The following is a 21,215-nucleotide window of genomic DNA, read 5'->3' as shown; positions in this document are numbered from 1 at the left end:
TTCTCGTGCCGCCCTGTCTGTTTACGTGGGCGACTGACGTGATGTTGTTCGATTGGATCAATACCGCCTGACCCTGAAGCAGGGGTTTCGCTTAACTTAGGGCATTGTAAATGGCCCTTAGTTCCAGAATGTTTATATGAAGAGATGTTTCCATGCTTGACCACAAGCCCTGGAAATTTTTTCCCTGTGTGACTGCCCCCCAGCCTCTCAGGCTGGCGTCCGTGGTCACCAGGACCCAATCCTGAATGCCAAATCTGCGGCCCTCTAGTAGATGAGCACTCTGCAGCCACCACAGAAGAGACACCCTTGTCCTTGTCGACAGGGTTATCCGCTGATGCATCTGAAGATGCGATCCGGACCATTTGTCCAGTAGATCCCACTGAAACGTTCTTGCATGGTATCTTCCAAATGGAATCGCTTCGTAAGAAGCCACCATTTCTCCCAGGACCCTCGTGCACTGATGCACTGACACCTGGCCTGGTTTTAGGAGGTTCCTGACTAGCTCGGATAACTCCCTGGCCTTCTCCTCCGGGAGAAACACCTTTTTCTGGACTGTGTCCAGAATCATTCCTAGGAACAGTAGACGTGTCGTTGGAATCAGCTGCGATTTTGGAATATTTAGGATCCACCCAGGCTGACGTAACACTACCTGAGATAGTGCTACTCCGACTTCTAACTGTTCCCTGGACCTTGCCCTTATCAGGAGATCGTCCAAGTAAGGGATAATTAAGATGCCTTTTCTTCGAAGAAGAATCATCATTTCGGCCATTACCTTGGTAAAGACCCGAGGTGCCGTGGACAACCCAAACGGCAGCGTCTGAAACTGATAATGACAGTTTTGTACTACAAACCTGAGGTACCCTTGGTGAGACGGGTAGATTGGGACGTGGAGATAAGCATCCTAGATGTCCAGAGACACCATATAGTCCCCTTCTTCCAGGTTTGCTATCACCGCTCTGAGTGATTCCATCTTGAATTTGAACCTCTTTATGTAAGTGTTCAGGGATTTTAGATTTAAAATTGGTCTCACCGAGCCGTCCGGCTTCGGTACCACAAACAGCGTGGAATAATACCCCTTTCCCTTTTGTAGGAGGGGTACCTTGATTATCACCTGCTGGGAATACAGCTTGTGAATGGCTTCCAAAACTGCCTCCCTGTCGGAGGGAGACTTTGGTAGAGCAGACTTCAGGAACCGGCGAGGGGGAAACGCCTCGAATTCCAGTTTGTACCCCTGCGATACCACCTGTAGAATCCAGGGGTCCACTTGCGAGTGAGCCCACTGCGCGTTGAAATTCTTGAGACGGGCCCCCACCATGTCTGAGTCTGCTTGTAAAGTCCCAGCGTCATGCTGAAGACTTGGCAGAAGCAGGGGAGGGCTTCTGCTCCTGGAAAGCGGCTGCATGGTGCAGTCTTTTTCCCCTTCCTCTGCCCCGGGGCAGGAAGGAATGGCCTTTAGCTCGCTTGTACTTATGGGAACGAAAGGACTGAGTTTGAAAAGACGGTGTCTTTTTCTGCTGATGGGAAGTGACCTGGGGTAAAAAGGTGGATTTTCCAGCCGTTGCCGTGGCCACCAGGTCCGATAGACCAGCCCCAAATAACTCCTCCCCTTTATACGGCAATACTTCCATATGTCGTTTGGAATCCGCATCGCCTGACCACTGTCGCGTCCATAACGCTCTTCTGGCAGAAATGGACATAGCACTTACTCTTGATGCCAGGGTGCAAATATCCCTCTGTGCATCACGCATATATAGTAATGCATCCTTCAAATGCTCTATAGTTAACAGTATATTGTCCCTATCCAGGGTATCAATATTTTCAGTCAGGGAATCCGACCACGCGACGCCAGCACTGCACATCCAGGCTGAAGCGATTGCTGGTCGCAGTATAACACCAGTATGTGTGTATATACTTTTAAGAATATTTTCCAGCCTTCTATCTGCTGGTTCTTTGAGGGTGGCCGTATCAGGAGACGGTAACGCTACTTGTTTAGATAAACGTGTGAGCGCCTTATCTACCCTAGGGGGTGTTTCCCAACGTGTCCTAACCTCTAACGGGAAAGGATATAGTGCCAATAATTTTTTAGAAATTAGCAGTTTTTTGTCGGGGGAAACCCACGCTTTATCACACACCTCATTTAACTCAGACTCAGGGAAAACTATTGGTAGTTTTTTCACACCCCACATAATACCCTTCTTTGTGGTACTTGTAGTGTCAGAAATGTTCAATGCTTCCTTCATTGCCGTGATCATGTAACGTGTGGCCCTACTGGACATTACGTTTGTCTCCTCACCGTCGACACTAGACTCAGTATCTGTGTCTGGATCTGTGTCGACCCACTGAGGTAACGAGCGTTTTAGGGCCCCTGACGGTGTCTGAAACGCCTGGACAGGCACGAATTGATTTGCCGGCTGTCTCATGTCATCAACCGTTCTTTGCAAAGTGCTGACATTATCACTTAATTCTTTAAATACGATCATCCAGTCAGGTGTCGACTCCCTAGGGGGTGACATCACTAACCCAGGCAATTGCTCCGCCTCCACATAATTTTCCTCCTCATACATGTCGACACACACGTACCGACACACAGCACACACACCGGGAATGCTCTGATAGAGGACAGGACCCCACAAGCCCTTTGGAGAGACAGAGGGAGAGTCTGCCAGCACACACCAAGCGCTATATATATATATACAGGGATAACCTTATATAAGTGTTAATCCCTTATAGCTGCTGTTTATATAGTTTTTAGCTGCCAATAGTGCCCCCCCTTCTCTTTTTTACCCTGACTCAGTAGCAAGTCTGCAGGGGAGAGTCAGGGAGCCGTCCTTCCAGCGGAGCTGTGAGGGAAAATGGCGCTTGTGTGCTGAGGAGATAGGCTCCGCCCCTTCACGACGTCCTTATCTCCCGCTTTTTCTGTAAAAAATGGCAGGGGTTAAAATACATCCATATAGCCCCAGAGCTATATGTGATGTATTCTTTAGCCAATCTAAGGTATATCATGTTATATTGCGTCTCAGGGCGCTCCCCCCCAGCGCCCTGCACCCTCAGTGACCGGAGTGTGAAGTGTGCTGAGAGCAATGGCGCACAGCTGCGGTGCTGTGCGCTACCTTAGTCTGAAGACAGGATCGTCTTCTGCCGCCGATTTCACCGGACCTCTTCGCTCTTCTGGCTCTGTAAGGGGGCCGGCGGCGCGGCTCCGGTACCCATCCAGGCTGAACCTGTGATCGTCCCTCTGGAGCTAATGTCCAGTAGCCTAAGAAACCCGATCCACTCTGCACGCAGGTGAGTCCGTTTCTTCTCCCCTTAGTCCCACGATGCAGTGAGCCTGTTGCCAGCAGGACTCACTGAAAATAAAAAACCTAAAATATACTTTTATTCTAAGCAGCTCAGGAGAGCCACCTAGCCTGCACCCTTCTCGTTCGGGCACAAAAATCTAACTGAGGCTTGGAGGAGGGTCATAGGGGGAGGAGCCAGTGCACACCACCTGATCCTAAAGCTTTTATTCTTGTGCCCTGTCTCCTGCGGAGCCGCTATTCCCCATGGTCCTTACGGAGTCCCAGCATCCACTAGGACGTCAGAGAAGTGTAATTTACTTTAAACAATTTTACCTGGGCACCACAGAAGCATCGTGAGTTGAGTGGAAAAAACATACTTTTGGGCATCATACAGAGATGCATGTAAAGCTTTCCATGTTTGGGGAATAAAGGTGAATTTCTGCTTGTATTCAGAGTCTGCCGCATCTATGTGACCCCAGCACCACCCATCCATAATTTTGTGAAAGCAGTCAACCACATCTTTAGAATACATTTAAACCGGCCCTATCATTGGTGTAAGAGATCCAACAGATGCCTGACAGATCTCCATACGCTCACCTCTGAATAACCAGCAATTCTATCAACATAGCACATATATCCCTAGTGCAAATGCCTCATTGCTCCCCATCCTCACCCACTGAGTTGCAAGTTTAGTTACGACCAGTGGTGGCTGCTGCCCGTGTGCTGCAGCATCGACCACACATGGCATGGGGATCGGCAGCGCTGTGGATAACAGCTGCCGCTGCACCCGGGACTCAGCATTCAGCTTCACTTCTTATTCCTCTATAGGCACACCACCAGACCTATGAATCTACCCAATGGGAGTCTGGGGGCGGGTTTATAGAGGAAGGAGAAGTGAAGCTGAATGCTGAGTCCCGGGTGCAGCGGCGGCTGTGAAACACAACGCTGACGATTCTTGGGGTACTGTAAGTCAGCCAACAAATATATTACATACAATGTTCCATACAGTATATGTTTATATGTGTTAACCGCCAGTAATTGTCCTACGTTTGATATGCAGGCCCCAAATCATGCCCCATTTGCTACAAATCGAGAGATCTGTCCGTAGACCGAATTGAGTATCAACTCTGAATCAGGCCCATAAATGGGAGAATAGATCTTATATGATTTGAGCAATCACATTTCTAAATAAACGTGGTGCGTGGGGTGACTCTGTAATGTTCCCCCTTCCAGAATGTACCTATTAAAATGTGTGTGTGTTTCACAGATATAACATCAAAGATTGACCAAAAATGAAGGTCGTTAACTCTCCTCCACCAAATATTTGTATTGCCACATAAAGATACCTTTTATAATACAAACTTTCAGAAAGTCCAAGCAAGAGTAAAAATAAAATATATATAAATAAAATAATATATATATTATATACTATATGTAATAGCCCCAAAGGCTGGTTACAGTACAGCGGTTCTTCCACTTCGGAGCCCTAGAGCTCAGCCGACTTTCTCTCTCTTGTCTCCAGTTGCATTGCTTGGCTGGCTCACACAGTGAGGTAATGTAACGTTTCCTGCCCGTCTGTTTGAGAGCCGTAAGGCCATTCCCCTCCACTTTGCTGAGTTAGGAAATCATCCTCCAGGAAACTGACCTGCCACCCACCCAAAGAAAGATAAATAAATCTCATCTGTTCCTCCGACTATTATTGCCACAATCCACATTTCCTGAGACTCTACTTTTAGGGATCCCTCTTTCAACAGCTGGTAATTTTGCGGTACTGCTACGACTCTGTTGGTTGTCTGAGGGAGTAGAAGTTTGGTAAAAATCCATCACCCATGATGGCATTGAAAGGAAGCCCTGTGGATCAACTGTGTAAAATTGCTTTGCTCCTCTTACCCTAGAAGGAGCAACAGAAAGACTATTTACACTGCTGCATTTTTTCATGACACCACCAGGTGGTGCTAAGGAAGAAGGTGGTGAAAAAAGGGATGTGAGGGATAAACTGCTAAGTGTCTCTGAGGGCTCACTTGTGCCTCTCAGGCTTCCTCCAGCCCCTTCTTCATCAGAAGGGTCCATGGAGTCATGAAGAGTACATCCAGGACTAGTGCTACCACCGCTGCTATGACTCCGCTGATGTCGTCGAACCTTCTGAAGTGCAAAGCTAGGGCGATTGCTCCTCCTCTGCATCATGGAAAGGCTAGAGATAGGAAGGGTTGTACGATGCGATACAGGAGCTACACGGAGATCAGGAAGGTCTAAGGTACACTGGGGAGAGTCACTTAGATTTAAACTATCCTCAAGCGTGGTTTGTAGGCTGTCCTCAGAGGTTGCGCTACCGCTTTCCATTGATGAATTGCTTTCTGTTGTCTGTAAATAAAGGAACATAACATTATTTATAGATCTTTTGAAGGGTAATCGATGTTCACAAGATGCCCTAAAAGTGTCTACCAGAAAACAAGTACTATTCTGTGCTGATGTAGAGAGTTTGCAAATGTAAATACAGTTTCATGGTTAACTGAAAGTGGGTAGCAACAGAAAACACTAGAGATAATTTGCTGAGCACCCCTGCATTACATTAGCTTGCACTTGTACCTCTGTGGCCCATCCAGCAAACATCAAGGTGCACATCTCCCACTCTCATTGCGAAGAGAGATGTTAACATCTTTAGAAGGTGAACCTAGCAAAAGTGTAAACTTAGTCACATCAAAGTCCAACCTCCTATACCTTTAATTATACCCTTTCCATTATATTTATAACCAGTTATTTATATAGCGCACACATTCTCCAGTGCTTCACAGAGAATATTTAGTTATTAACATAAGTCCCTGCACCTGTGGAGCTTACAATCTATGTCCCCTACCACATGTACATGCACACATACACACTAGAGTTAATTTTAGTGCAAATTATTTTTATTGAATTATGGAGCAAAAGAACAAACACTAATTCAGACTTGATCGCAAAAGCAAAATCTTCCTCTAATGGGCAAGACCATGTGCACTGCAGGTGGGACAGATATAACATGTGCAGAGAGAGTTAGATTTGGGTGGGTTATTTTGTTTCTGTGCAGGGTAAATACTGGCTGCTTAATTTTTACACTGCAATTTATATTTCAGTTTGAACACAGCTCACCCAAATCTAACTCTCTGCACATGTTACATCTGCCCCACCTGCAGTGCACATGGTTTTGCCCATTAGAGAAAAAGTTTGCTGTTGCGATCAGGTCTGAATTAGGGGGGTAATTCCAAGTTGATCGCAGCAGGAAATTTTTTAGCAGTTGGGCAAAACCATGTGCACTGCAGGGGAGGCAGATGTAACATGTGCAGAGAGAGTTAGATTTGGGTGTGGTGTGTTCAATCTGAAATCTAAATTGCAGTGTAAAAATAAAGCAGCCAGTATTTACCCTGCACAGAAACAATATAACCCACCCAAATCTAACTCTCTCTGCACATGTTATATCTGCCCCCCTGCAGTGCACATGGTTTTGCCCAACTGCTAAAAAATGTCCTGTTGCGATCAACTTGGAATTACCCCCTAGGTCCAGAGTCTAAAAGTTAACTAACTACAATGGTGTGACACGTCAACAAATAAACCGGGGCAGCATAAATGAAGAAAACTACAGTATGAGTAGACTAGATGGGCCCAGGGCCAGATTAATAATGGGGAGGATGGAGCCCCAGCTCCAGGCCTCCACATAAAAATAGGCCCATCATCATAACAGCATGATGATGAGCAGCCACCAGCTGGTCACACGGTAGGCCATAAATCATAAGTATTAAAATTGCATTTCTATTTTCCACACAAAATTATTAAATTTTTGTACTTTTATATATTTAGGAAGACATTGAGGCTTATGGGGTACGAGGTCTACATGGCATTGGCCTCTCCTCCTTCACTTATCATATTAGGCCCTTGAACATTTTCAGCCCCAGGCTTATGACGTCCTTAATCCGGCCCTGGATGTGCCATGGGGTTCTTATTTCCCGTCAAATGCTATGTTCATTTTATGTTGGGAGCCACTTAACCTACCAGTATATTGTTGGTTGGCATGGAGAGAATATACAAACTCCACACAGTTAGGGCTGTGGTGGGATTTGAACCCGCAACTTCAGTGCTAACCATAACACAATCTGTACTGCTCAACACCATCCATGCTGTTTATGTTTATTCCTAAAATCAAATCTGTTCAGCCTTATTTACAATGCATCCAGAAAGTATTCACAGCGCTTCATTTTTTCCACATTTTATTATGTTACAGCCTTATTCCAAAATGGAATAAATTCATTTTTCCCTCAAACTTCTACACACAATACCTCATAATGACAACATGAAAAAAGTTTTTTTGGGAGATATTTGCAAATTTATTATAAATAAAAAAACTAAGAAATCACATGTACATAAGTATTCACAGCCTTTGCCATTAAGCTCAAAATTGAGCTCAGGTGCATCCTGTTTCCACTGATCATCCTTAAGATGTTCCTACAGCTTAATTTGAGTCCACCTGTGGTAAATTCAGTTGATTGGACATGATTTGGAAAGGCACAAACCTGTCTATTTAAGGCCCCACACTTGACAGTGCATGTCTGAGCACAAATCAAGCATGAAGTCAAAGGAATTGTCTGTAGACCGTCGAGACAGGATTGTCTCGAAGCACAAATCTGGGGAAGGATACAGAAAAATATCTGCTGCTTTGAAGGTCCCAATGAGCACAGTGTTATACATCATCTGTAAATGGAAGAGGTTCGGAACCACCAGGACTCTTCCTAGAGCTGGCAGGCCGTCTAAACTGAGCGATCTGGTAGAAGGGCCCTAGTCATGGTGGTGACCAAGAACCCGATGAGAGAGTAGAACCTTCCAGAAGGACAACCATCTCTGCAGCAATCCACCAATCAGGCCTGTATGGTAGAGTGGCCAGACGGAAGTCACTTCTTAGTAAATAGCATATGGCAGCCCACCTGGAGTTTGACAAAATGCACCTGAAGGACTCAAAACAAATTTCTCTGGTCTGATGAGACAAAGATTGAACGCTTTGGTGTGAATGTCAGGCGTCATGTTTGGAGGAAGTAAGGCACCGCTCATTACCAGGCCAATACCATCCCTACAGTGAAGCATGGTGGTGGCAGCATCATGCTGTGGGGATGTTTTTCAGTGGCAGGAACTGGGAGACTAGTCAGGATAGAGGGAAAGACAGTGGGGGTAATTCCAAGTTGATCACAGCAGGAATTTTGTTAGCAGTTGGGCAAAACCATGTGCACTGCAGGGGAGGCAGATATAACATGTGCAGAAAGAGTTAGAATTGGGTGGGTTATTTTGTTTCTGTGCAGGGTAAATACTAAATACTGGCTGCTTTATTTTTACACTGCAAATTAGATTGCAGATTGAACACACCACACCCAAATCTAACTCTTTCTGCACATGTTATATCTGCCTCCCCTGCAGTGCACATGGGGGGTCATTCCGAGTTGTTCGCTCATTGCCGATTTTCGCTATATTGCGATTAGTCGCTTACTGCGCATGCGCAAGGTTTGCAGAGCGCATGCGCTTAGTTATTTTACACAAAAGTTAGGTATTTTACTCACGGCATAACGAGGATTTTTCATCGTTCTGGTGATCGTACTGTGATTGACAGGAAGTGGGTGTTTCTGGGCGGAAACTGGCCGTTTTATGGGCGTGTGCAAAAAACGCTGGCGTTTCTGGGAAAAACGCAGGAGTGTCTGAAGAAACGGGGGAGTGTCTGGGCGAACGCTGGGTGTGTTTGTGACGTCAAACCAGGAACGAAACTGACTGAACTGATCGCAGTGTAGGAGTAAGTCTGGAGCTACTCAGAAACTGCTACGAAATTTCTATTCGCAATTCTGCTAATCTTTCGTTCGCAATTCTGCTAAGCTAAGATACACTCCCAGAGGGCGGCGGCTTAGCGTGTGCAATGCTGCTAAAAGCAGCTAGCGAGCGAACAACTCTGAATGAGGGCCATGGTTTTGCCCAACTGCTAACAAAATTCCCGCTGCGATCAACTTGGAATCACCCCCAATGACCCTAAGCAAACAGCCAAGATATTAAAAAAGTAGCATCAGGACAACTCTGTGAATGTCCTTGAGTGGAGAGATCTGAAAATGGCTGTGCACCGACGCTTCCCATCCAACCTGATGGAGCTTGAGATGTGCTGCAAAGAGGAATGGGTTGAAACTGCCCAAAAGATAGGTGTGCCAAGCTTGTGGCATCACATTCAAAAAGACTTGAGGCTTTAATTAAATCAAAGTATTGAGCAAAGGCTGTGAATACTTATGTACATGTGATTTCTTAGTTTTTTATTTTTAATAAATTTGCAAAAATCTCAAAAAACTTTTTTCACGTTGTCATTATGGGGTATTGAATGCAGAATTTTGAGGGAAAAAAATTAATTCCATTTTGGAATAAGGCTTTGTAACATAACAAAATGTGGAAAAAGTTAAGCGCTGTGATTACTTTCCGGATGCACTGTATAGCTTAGACAAATCATGACAGTATATAAACATTTTATAATGTCACTTTAGCTTGTAAGAAGCTTTTGATTTCACTGTTAAAAGTGCCCCTAAAATTTATTTCTCCACTAAAAACAAGTGATGATCAGGTCTCTTTCGTTAATGTTAATGAGACACACTTACAGATACATTCTATAATGGAATCTACCACACAAATGGTCCCGATGCACAGTGCAGTGTTTAATAAAATAAAATTAATAATTAAAAACAAACAGTGCGCTCGTCTGCAAATCCTCAACCTGCTAGATCTTGGGCTGGATTTCACGGGTTCACTACGGCTGGCCGGCGGTCGGGCTCCCGGCGACCAGCATCCCGGCGCCGGGAGCCCGACCGCCGGCTTACCGACAGCTTGGCGAGCGCAAATGAGCCCCTTGCGGGCTCGCTGCGCTCGCCACGCTACGGGCACGGTGGCGCGCTACGCGCGCCACACTATTTTATTCTCCCTCTATGGGGGTCGTGGACCCCCACGAGGGAAAATAATTGTCGGTATGCCGGCTGTCGGGCTCCCGGCGCCGGTATACTGAGCGCCGGGAGCCCGCCCGCCGGCAAACAGAAGACCACCCGGATTTCACTATAACAAGGAGAACAAAAGTATAGTGGGCCTAATTTATGTTTGTATGCACTTGCCGACGCAGTTGCAAATGTTTAGGAATTGATATCATTGATATCGGGGGTAATTCCAAGTTGATCGCAGCAGGAATTTAGTTAGCAATTGGGCAAAACCATGTGCACTGCAGGGGAGGTAGATATAACATGTGCAGAGAGAGTTAGATTTGGGTGTGGTGTGTTCAATCTGCAATCTAATTTGCAGTGTAAAAATAAAGCAGCCAGTATTTACCCTGCACAGAAATAAAATAACCCACCCAAATCCTTCTCTCCCTGCACATGTTATATCTGCCACACCTGCAGTGCACATGGTTTTGCCCAACTGCTAAAAAATGTCCTGCTGCGATCAACTTAGAATTACCCCCATCATTGCAAGTGAAGCTGCTGCCCAGGAAAGAAGATAGACACCCATCGCAAACTCATTGACAACTGCGTTCATATATGCAGCCTATACACAATAACGAGGAACATTGGGGGTAATTCCAAGTTGATCGCAGCAGGATTTTTGATAGCAACTGGGCAATACCATGTGCACTGCAGGGGAGGCAGATATAATATGTGCAGAGAGAGTTAGATTTGGGTGTGGTGTGTTCAATCTGCAATCTAATTTGCAGTGTAAAAATAAAGCAGACAGTATTTACCCTGCACAGAAATAAAATAACCCACCCAAATCTAACTCTTTCTGCACATGTTATATCTGCCCCACCTGCACTGCACATGGTTTTGCCCAGTTGCTATCAAAAATCCTGCTGCGATCAACTTGGAATTACCCCCATTGACTGCTAGGGAAGCCGTGTGGCTACGCAAACTGGACACTACTATAGCAACACTGGTGCCATGTTTTTGTATATACATGATAGCAGCTGAAGGTGGATAGACGCCTCGAAAAAAACACCCATGACTCCTGGATTTTTGCTGCCACTCCCTGTTAACTCCCCCAGACTGTCCATTCCTGTCAATCCCTCTGTGTTTAAAATCTCAGTGCGATCACAAAGGTACTGTACCTTGGCATATGTGCAATGCGATTGCAGCACATGCGCAGTCTGCTGATAATCGCTCCATTGGGAAAACCGACATTGCGTATAAACATGAATTAGGCCCAGATGAAACCCAGAGGTGGTAAATAGTGTAGTTATCAAGACAGGGATACCTGGAGTGTCGCACTTTTCTCCTAGTATAATGGACAGAGCTCCCTAAAATCCTTCTTCTCATTAAAGCAATAATGTGAACAGAATGAAAATAAATTAAAAAATACATTTTTAAATAGACAAATTAAATAAAATACTCTTTAAAACTTTCCTTCACTTGTATTAAATTACGTGATGGACTATTATAGTACCAAATAAGGGTTTTCTTTTTAATTTCCAATGGTGAAGACATCAGTGAACAAGTATTTTGGGGAGTCTTATTTCATTAAAGTTTATTTTCTTTTACTTTATTTAGGCTCCACAATATGGGGATCATAAAAGCACCATTACTTTTGGCAATGAGGTGTGAAGCCTCTTGGAAGAGGGGGGTTTATTATAAACAAGGTAGGGGACCACACGTTTATGGAATCCTTGTCCAGCACTGAGGATGGTAGAGCATTAGGTGAGGAGGACACAGCACTGGGGGTAGTAGAGTATTGAGTGAGGGCGGAATAGCACTGGTGCTGGTAGAGTATTCAGTGAGGAGGACACAGCACTAGGTCTGGTAGAATATTGGGTGAGTGGGATACAGCACTGGGTCTGGTAGAGTATTGGATGAGGGGGGAATAGCATTGGTGCTGGTAGAGTATTCGGTGAGGAGGGTCTGGTAGAGTATTGGGTGAGGGGGACACAGCACTGGTGCTGGTAGAGTATTCGGTGAGGAGGACACAGCACTGGCTCTGGTAGAGTACTGGGTGAGGGGGACACAGCACTGGGTCTGGTAGAGTATTGGGTGAGGGGGACACAGCACTGGGTCTGGTAGAGTATTAGGTGAGGGGGACACAGCACTGGGTCTGGTAGAGTATTAGGTGAGGGGGACACAGCACTGGGTCTGGTAGAGTATTGGGTGAGGGGGACACAGCACTGGGTCTGGTAGAGCATTAGGTGAGGAGGACACAGCACTGGGTCTGGTAGAGTATTGGATGAGGGGGGAATAGCACTGGTGCTGGTAGAGTATTGGGTAAGGTGGACACAGCACTGGGTCTGGTAGAGTATTGGGTGAGGGGGACACAGCACTGTGTCTGGTAGAGTATTGGATGAGGGGGGAATAGCACTGGTGCTGGTAGAGTATTGGATGAGGGGGGAATAGCACTGGTGCTGGTTGTCAGCGTCCGGAGTCTTACCGGTACGCTGGGGCCGCGGGGCTGGCTTCCTTGGCGTTGTGCGGGCAGCGGCAAAGGGGGGCTGCTGCGCCGGATCCGTGGGCAGCAGTAGCGGAGGTGAGGGGGTCCGCTCGTGGCGGCGGTACGCCGCTACAGCGGGTCACTCTTGCTGAACCGTTGCTTGGAGACCAGGGGCAGTGAGCAATGTGGCTTTGCAAAAAGGTCTGCATTACTGGGCGCCGCCATGTTGGAGACCAAGTTTTAAGCATAGTTCCTGTTTCCTGTTTCTTCCAGCCAATCCAGGGGAAGCTCTCCCTATAAAAGGGGGCTGGTTTAGGACAGGGATGCCAGTGCTTCAAGTTACAACCCTGTTGTAGGTGCTTTAGCCTGTGCTCCCAGGATTCCTGCTGTATCTTGGTTCCTCCTGATCCTGCTTGGTCGGTTCTCTGTTGCTGCTGCAGCCCTGCCGTTTCTTGCCTGCTACTGCCTGTGGAAGCGCTCCTGGAAAACCCGGTCCAGTAAGACTCTTTGGGCACAGTCGGCCCCGGATCTTCTGCCTCGTCTTTCAAGCCACACTCCACAGATCTCCTTCACCAGCCACGCCTTTGTACCACTGACCACAGCCTGCAGATTATTATCTTCAAGCCTCGTTTTCCAAACCAAAGTCCTTGTCTCCAGCCACGTTTTCAACTACCATCCACAGTTCCACAGTTCATCATCTACAGTCTCGTCTTTCAAATCACAGTCCGCAGTTCTTCACCTCCAGCCACGTCTTTAACCATTGTGCTTCAGCCTCAGTTCCCTACCTCAGCCCTGTACATAATAAATACTTTCCATTGACTCTCAAACCCCGCCTACTTTCTTCATTGCTCCGTGTCCCATGCGAAGGAACTATATCCAGCCCCCTCATCTGGTTCATTCACAGCCTGCTACCTCCTCGGGCAAATCTCAGCTGCCGGATCCTCAAACCCTACCAGACGTGACACTGGTAGAGTATTGGGTAAGGAGGACACAGCACTGGGTCTGGTAGAGTATTGGGTGAGGGGGACACAGCACAGTGTCTGGTAGAGTATTGGATGAGGGGGGAATAGCACTGGTGCTGGTAGAGTATTGGGTAAGGAGAACACAGCACTGGGTCTGGTAGAGTATTGGGTGAGGGGGACACAGCACTGTGTCTGGTAGAGTATTGGATGAGGGGGGAATAGCACTGGTGCTGGTAGAGTATTCGGTGAGGAGGACATAGCACTGGGTCTGGTATAGTACTGGGTCAGGGGGACATAGCACTGGATCTGGTAGAGTATTGGGTGAGGGGGACACAGCACTGGTGCTGGTAGATTATTCGGTGAGGAGGACACAGCACTGGGTCTGGTAGAGTACTGGGTCAGGGGGACACAGCACTGGGTCTGGTAGAGTACTGGGTCAGGGGGACACAGCACTGGGACTGATAGAGTACTGGGTGATGGGTACACAGCACTTAGGCTGGTAGAGTATTGGGTGAGGGTAGCAAAGCACTGGGGCTGGTATAGTATTGGGTGAGGATGGCAAAGCACTGGGGTTGGTATAGTATTGGGTGAGGGTGGCACAGCACTGGAGCTGGTAGTGTATTGGGTGAGGGTGGCACAGCACTGGGACTGGTAGAGCATTGAGTGAGAGTGGCATGTCACACATCATGAAATAATGTTTTATTTTACAAGCATACTTTAGGAATTGAATGTTAGGTAGGAAATGCATCATGAAAACAACAGAATGAGACATCTCCTACAGCAGTGAGCTAGTACAGGAATCAGGTGGGGATGGGCATACCTGGCAACAAATACATTTCCCCCCTTTTTACAATTACAATGACCTCATGTCTCAGTACGGCTCCACAACATGAGTCACATAGGTGTGCCTACTCCATACTGAACTTCAAAAGGAATGTCCTTACCCTGCCCAATTGCTCCCATCTCTGCTTCTATGCAAATGCCATGATACTGTATTGCCAGACAAACTATGACCCCCACAGAACAAATGTTGGTGCAGTTGTGCAAATGGAAGTGGGGAGAGGTACCTCACCTGCCTAAGTAGTGAGCAGTTGACATCTGGGGATCGCAGTGTGGCCCAAGATTCTGGAGAAGAAAGTTTAGAGAGGCTTCTCTGGAGTGCTGGGTCTTCGGGATCTTTGCCTGTGGTGGAGATAGAAGGATGGAAGAACTCTGCAGGGACTGGCAAAAGGGGAATCAATGTATCTGTAGGCAGAGCCGGAGGAGACACTGGAGGTAAAAGATTATAGACACAAAGTGGAAAGAAAACATTGTTATTATTCTTAATTGTCAATTCTGAGTCATTTTTATACCTACAATAGCGGAGTTTTAAAGTGGAACAGACCACTATACAGAACTGAAAAGTTCCATAAATACACTGTTTATGGTTCAAAATACTACAGCATATGGTTCCACAATTAGTAAACAATATCTTTTTCTGAATGCATAGTCTATGAATATACAGATGTGTCCTCATACATCATTGCTGCAGTCATGCCAAACAGCCCCTCTTGGTGCGCCAGATCCTGTGAGTCTCTGCTAGTGTTGGGCATTTCTTTTTTGCCGAAAATGTGTCTTAGTCTCAATGCATGCAACTAGGACCCACAAGGCAAGGGCAGTTTGGCCATATGGCTCACCAGGAAGATTCTTTGTAGGCCAACGTGTCTGTGGGGCCTGTTTTGTGTGTTGTCATGTGCCCCCACACACATACACACACATGACAGGCAGCCCATCGCACCCTGTACACTGCATTGTCCCCATTCATTCTATTATTCCATCTCTGCAGTACAGCAACTCTGCCATCCAGTGATGCTGCCATAGCTACATGGTATGTTATACCTCTTGTGCTGCCCATGTTGGGCCACTTCTACAGAGTTTTACAGAGCCACTTTAAGTTCCCAATCCGCCCCTGGTTTCAGAGAGAACTGCAGAAAAAGACGCAAAGAAGGCCACAATTGCGTGCAATCAGGCCTTATGAGGAGGGCCCCCCTCCCCCCTTCAACAGACCCCACTCCTTTAAGAGACTGCACCTCAACAGACCCCACTCCTTCATGAGACCACAGCAATTAGGGCTGCTTCCATACATTTCCTGGGCTGGTTTTCCATCCCAATCCGCCACTGGCACAAGGAGACTGCGCTGATTAATTTGATATATGACACTTTTATAACTGTGTGTGACTAAAGGCGGGTACACACTAGGCGATTTGGAATTGCCAGCGATGAATGACTATATTGTTGAATGATATAGCATTCAACGATATAGTGTGTACACACTGAACGTTATCATTCAACGATAACGTTCAGTGACGTCACCGCTGGCATTCCCGAACATGCAGCTCAGCCCAACATTGGGGGTCATTCCGAGTTGTTCGCTCGTTATTTTTTTCTCGCAACGGAGCGATTAGTCGCTAATGCGCATGCGCAATGTCCGCAGTGCGACTGCGCCAAGTAAATTTGCTATGCAGTTAGGTATTTTACTCACGGCATTACGAGGATTTTTCTTCGTTCTGGTGATCGGAGTGTGATTGACAGGAAGTGGGTGTTTCTGGGCGGAAACTGGCCGTTTTATGGGAGTGTGTGAAAAAACGCTACCGTTTCTGGGAAAAACGCGGGAGTGGCTGGAGAAACGGAGGAGTGTCTGGGCGAACGCTGGGTGTGTTTGTGACGTCAAACCAGGAACGACACTGACTGAACTGATCGCAGATGCCGAGTAAGTCTGGAGCTACTCAGAAACTGCTAAGAAGTGTCTATTCGCAATTCTGCTAATCTTTCGTTCGCAATTTTGCTAAGCTAAGATTCACTCCCAGTAGGCGGCGGCTTAGCGTGTGCAAAGCTGCTAAAAGCAGCTTGCGAGCGAACAACTCGGAATGACCCCCATTGACGGGTTGAGCTGCATGTCAGCTCAATATTGGTGATCGCTGAATGGGGTGGGGTGCATGCATCATTCATCGGTCCCCAATATCACCGCCGTATACGCTGGACGATTTCATCCTAAAAATAAATGATATTGACATTTATGCCATTATCGTTTATTTTTTAGGTTGAAATCGCCCAGTGTGTATCCCCCTTAAGTCTCCGAATCTGTACACAAAGTGCTACAATGTAGCAGCCGCACCTTTTTTCAAATACAAGCTCTGTTCTGCGCTGCATGCAGACTCAGTCACACACAATATACATCACATATCACTTTAATCAGCTCAGTCTCCTCATGTGTCCTAGTCGTATCTTGCTACAACTAAAATGCATTTTTGGCAAAAAAGACACCTGGCGCTAGTAGAGTTGCACGGGACCTGGCGAGTCACTCACACCAGGCATCTCACGCTGCATCCTGTACAAGAATACATCTGTATTTAGGATGGCATCAGTAAATTCATTCTGCTGTGGATTAGGTTTTGGAACATTGCAGCCTAAATCCCACAAGCTATACATGCAAAATTTGGTGTCAAATTGCAGAATAAAGTTAATGTTCTGCAGATTTATCTGTTAAAGTTATAGTTGTGCTGCAAAAATGTGAAAATAAATATAACATTTGTGAAATTGTCAAAACTTTTCATATATATATACATATATATATATATATATATGTGTTGCAAATGGTCCGGCACTCTAATAACAGATGCTGAGGTCCGGACGGACAGTGGTGTTTATTTGCTCTGAAAACCTGAGTGCCGCACACTGCTTTGACTCTATATATATATATATATATATATATATACACACACACACACACACATATATATATATATTTATTCATATATTTAACTTATTCCACATTTGGCGGCATTTTCATCATTTTGCCTCATCGGCTCCACTGTTACAGTACTTTGATATTCAATTTGCCGTGAGCACATTGCAAATAGATCGCTCTCTTTGCATCTGGGACCTCCTTCCCATAGCAAGGAACAGGGCCTCGGGACCTGATGTCATCTGAATATGGCGTCAGTTCCTGCAGTCAAACTCAGAAACTGTTCAGTTATCAGAGTTTGGTGAATGTAGGTCTCCATAGCAGTGTCACATCTTGACTGTGCTGATTTAAGAGATATCAGTAATAGTGTATCTCCTGTGTTGCATAGGGCCGGATTATAGGGGAGGGGGGTATGGAAGGGTCGGTTGCCCCGGGCCAGACACTGCTTGTTGACTGTCTCGCAGCCTCTCCAGGTCCTGATGTCTGCTGGCTGTAGGAGCGCTGCTTCTGATTATCTGCTGCAGCCAGTGGGCACTAGGACCCGGAGCGGCTGTTACTGGAGGCAATGCTACCAAAAGTGTAGTAAGTCATGAGAAGCCCGCCTACCCCCATCCTGCAGTGAGTGTTGGTGCACCCAGATGTTGCAGCTGCAGAGTGACAGAGGTACCCCTCTGTGTCTTTCATTCTCCTCCCTCTGCAGCATCGGAAAAAAGGGGTGGGGGGGAGTGGTGCTTGGAATCAATTTTGTTGGTCTAGGCCCTCACAACCCTTAATCCGGCCCTGGTGCTGCAGTAACACTAAATGGGTCAATTAATAAACACATGCAGATATTACTTTTGCAGCATGTATAACGGATCTATTGCACATGAACAATAGGCCCTTGAACACAAAATTCTATAGCTTTACAGGTGGAATATTTATCTAAGCATACATAATCCTACTGCAATGACACCACAATACAGAATGAACTGATCGACATTGTGCCAGGTCTATCCATAGGTGGCATGCACAATTACAAATACAGTGTGTGATGACATTCCTCTGCATGGTAAAGCAAAAACAGAACTCAATACCATATTGCCTGGAATTGGCACTTCTTCCCAAATCATATCATATTTCCTTACACGTGGCACTATGAGTATGCCATTGTGCATGCTTCTTCTCTGTTCCTGATGTGCAATATTAATTCTTTTTATTACTTTACTGCCTTTGTGAATTACTATGATATTTAATCAATGGGGGGTGATTCAATTACGTGTGAGTTACCTCATACATGATTTTAACCAGGCTATGAACAATTAAATAACAAATCCCCTGAACAGCATTGCTTCCTGGAATCGGAAATAATATCACTTGTTTTTTGAAGGTGCTAGCAAAGATGAATGGTATTAAGCCTTATTCCAGGGAGCAACGCTGATCACTGGATTTGTGATTGAATTCCTCAGACACTTTAGCAGAATTAAAAGCAAATGCGAGGTAACTTGTACTTGATTGAATTATGACTTTCACAGGTTGACCAAATGACAGTAAAAACCTGAAATAAAACCCCATATAAATGGCATACCTGCTTAGACAAACACCTGTCACTTGTTTAGAATCCCCATGGGTCGGGGGGCAAGCTAACCCTGACCACCTTACCCCCTAACCCTCCCTTACTGCAGCCTAACTCTCCCCCCGCAGCCTAACCCCCTAACACTCCCTGTTGGTGCCTAACCCTAACCTTCCCTGGGGGTGCCTAATTGTAACCCCCTTCCGGCAGCCTAAACCTATCCCCCCAACTTACCTCTCCGATGTCCCGGCAGCCTAAACCTATCCACCCAACTTACCTCTCCTATGTCCCGGCAGTCACTTGATCGGGATCCAGGCTGTCGGTATGCCGGCGCCGGCATTATATCAGTGTCGGGAGTTTGGCCATCAGTGTTTTAACAGCTGGGATCCTGACTGGGAGTAACCAGTACTTTTATTAGATGCCAGCCAATCTCATACAGTTTCTCATGCTGGTCTCTTTTAATTGACTGGTAGATGATACTGTAGGAGTCATTTATTGGTCTATTTAGTAACCTTTTTTCTCCCTGAAAACCATGCAGTTTGCACATGCTTTAAATAACTAGCCTATTTAACATAGCCTAAACCAGGGTTGTACAAACTTTTTGCAACGAGGGCCAGATTTTGTGAGGTGAATATGTGTGGGGGCCGACCATTCAGCCTGACATTCTTGCAGGGGCAGCAGGTGGAGCCGGTCGAGTCAGCCGATACACCGGGTCAAGCAGATTAGGGAGCCAGGGGACAGCCGATGCGTTTTAAGGCCAGATTCCTAAAGAGGGGCTGCGGAGCATGCACTGTCACCCGCTACCGGATGCCGCCATGTGAAGGGAGGTGGAGCACAGAGGTTCTGTGCGCTAGGAGGAGTTAGAGAAAATGCTGCTGCTCTGCTAGCCTAGTAGCCCAGTATGGCCGGCCCATGCTTATTTTTTTTAGCAAGCAAAAATCTATTTTGGCGCCCCTTGATGGGATGAAAGGGGTGTGGTCTTACAAAAAAGGGTGTGGCTACACAATTGTACTCCCTGTGGTAGAGGGTGATAGTGGGTGACAGGGAGATAATAGGCTACTGGTGAGACAGGGCTGACAGGAAGATAATGGTGGGTGACTGAGACAGGGGTAACAGGGAGATAATGGGTAAATGAGGCAGGGTGACAGGGTGATAATGGGTGACTGAGGTACGGTGACATTGAGATAGTGGGTGACTGATGTCCCCAGTGCCAGATACACATGTCCCCACAGCGCCAGATATACCCCCAGTGCAGATACATGTCTCCACAGCGCCAGATATGCCCCCAGTGTCCTCACAGCGCCAGATATGCCCCCAGTGCAGATACACATATCCACACAGCACCAGATATGCCCCCAGTGCAGATACACATATCCCCACAGTGCCAGATATGCCCCCAGTGCAGATACACATATCCCCACAGTGCCAGATATGCCTCCAGTGCAGATACACATATCCCCACAGTGCCAGATATGCCCCCAGTGCAGATACATATATCCCCACAGTGCCAGATATGCCCCCAGTGCAGATACACATATCCCCACAGTGCCAGATATGCCCCCAGTGCAGATACACATATCCCCACAGCGCCAGATATGCCCCCAGTGCAGATACACATATCCCCACAGCGCCAGATATGCCCCCAGTGCAGATACACATATCCCCACAGTGCCAGATATGCCCCCAGTGCAGATACACATATCCCCACAGTGCCAGATATGCCCCCAGTGCAGATACACATATCCCCACAGCGCCAGATATACCCCCAGTGCAGATACACATATCCCCACAGTGCCAGATATGACCCCAGTGCAGATACACATATCCCCACAGTGCCAGATATGACCCCAGTGCAGATACACATATCCCCACAGCACCAGATATGCCCCCAGTGCAGATACACATATCCCCACAGCGCCAGATATGCTCTCAGTACAGATACACATATCCCCACAGTGCCTCCCGCCAAATAGTGCTGCTCACCACGCTGCTGTGAGGGGAGGAGAGCGCAGCGTGCACCTCTCCTGCCCCGGGACCTCAGTCTCCGGCGGCGGTGTCTATCTTCAATTCGGAGCAGGCCCGTGAGCCAATCAGAGGTCGCGGTCCGGCAGCCAATCAGGAGCCTTAGCTGCCGGTCCGCAAGCTCTGATTGGCTCATGGGCCGACGCCGAATTTAAGATAGTCACTGCTGCTGGAGATGTCTGTGCACGCCGGGCAGCGGTGGCTGGGAGCGGACCAGCCGCTTGCTGGCCACCGCTGCTGTAGACAGT

At 46.9% G+C, this 21,215-nt stretch overlaps 1 protein-coding gene across 1 annotated transcript in view; it reads right to left on the bottom strand.

Moving 5' to 3' along the window:
* Nucleotides 1-4,585: 4,585 nt before the first annotated feature.
* CACNA1I (calcium voltage-gated channel subunit alpha1 I) overlaps nt 4,586-21,215 on the bottom strand; it is a 699,757-nt gene continuing 683,127 nt past the window's right edge. Inside the window, exons 34-35 of the mRNA XM_063940720.1 lie at nt 14,745-14,941; nt 4,586-5,639 (exon numbers count right to left, since the gene is read on the bottom strand). Of these exons, the coding sequence (XP_063796790.1) occupies nt 4,956-5,639; nt 14,745-14,941 (881 nt within the window). The 3' untranslated portion in view covers nt 4,586-4,955. The remainder of the gene's footprint in view (nt 5,640-14,744; nt 14,942-21,215) is intronic.

This window comes from Pseudophryne corroboree, chromosome 9 (assembly GCF_028390025.1).
Source record: "Pseudophryne corroboree isolate aPseCor3 chromosome 9, aPseCor3.hap2, whole genome shotgun sequence".
Lineage (NCBI taxonomy): Eukaryota > Metazoa > Chordata > Amphibia > Anura > Myobatrachidae > Pseudophryne > Pseudophryne corroboree.
Note: the sequence above shows the minus strand (reverse complement) of the source record. Positions and strands in the feature narration are given on the sequence as shown.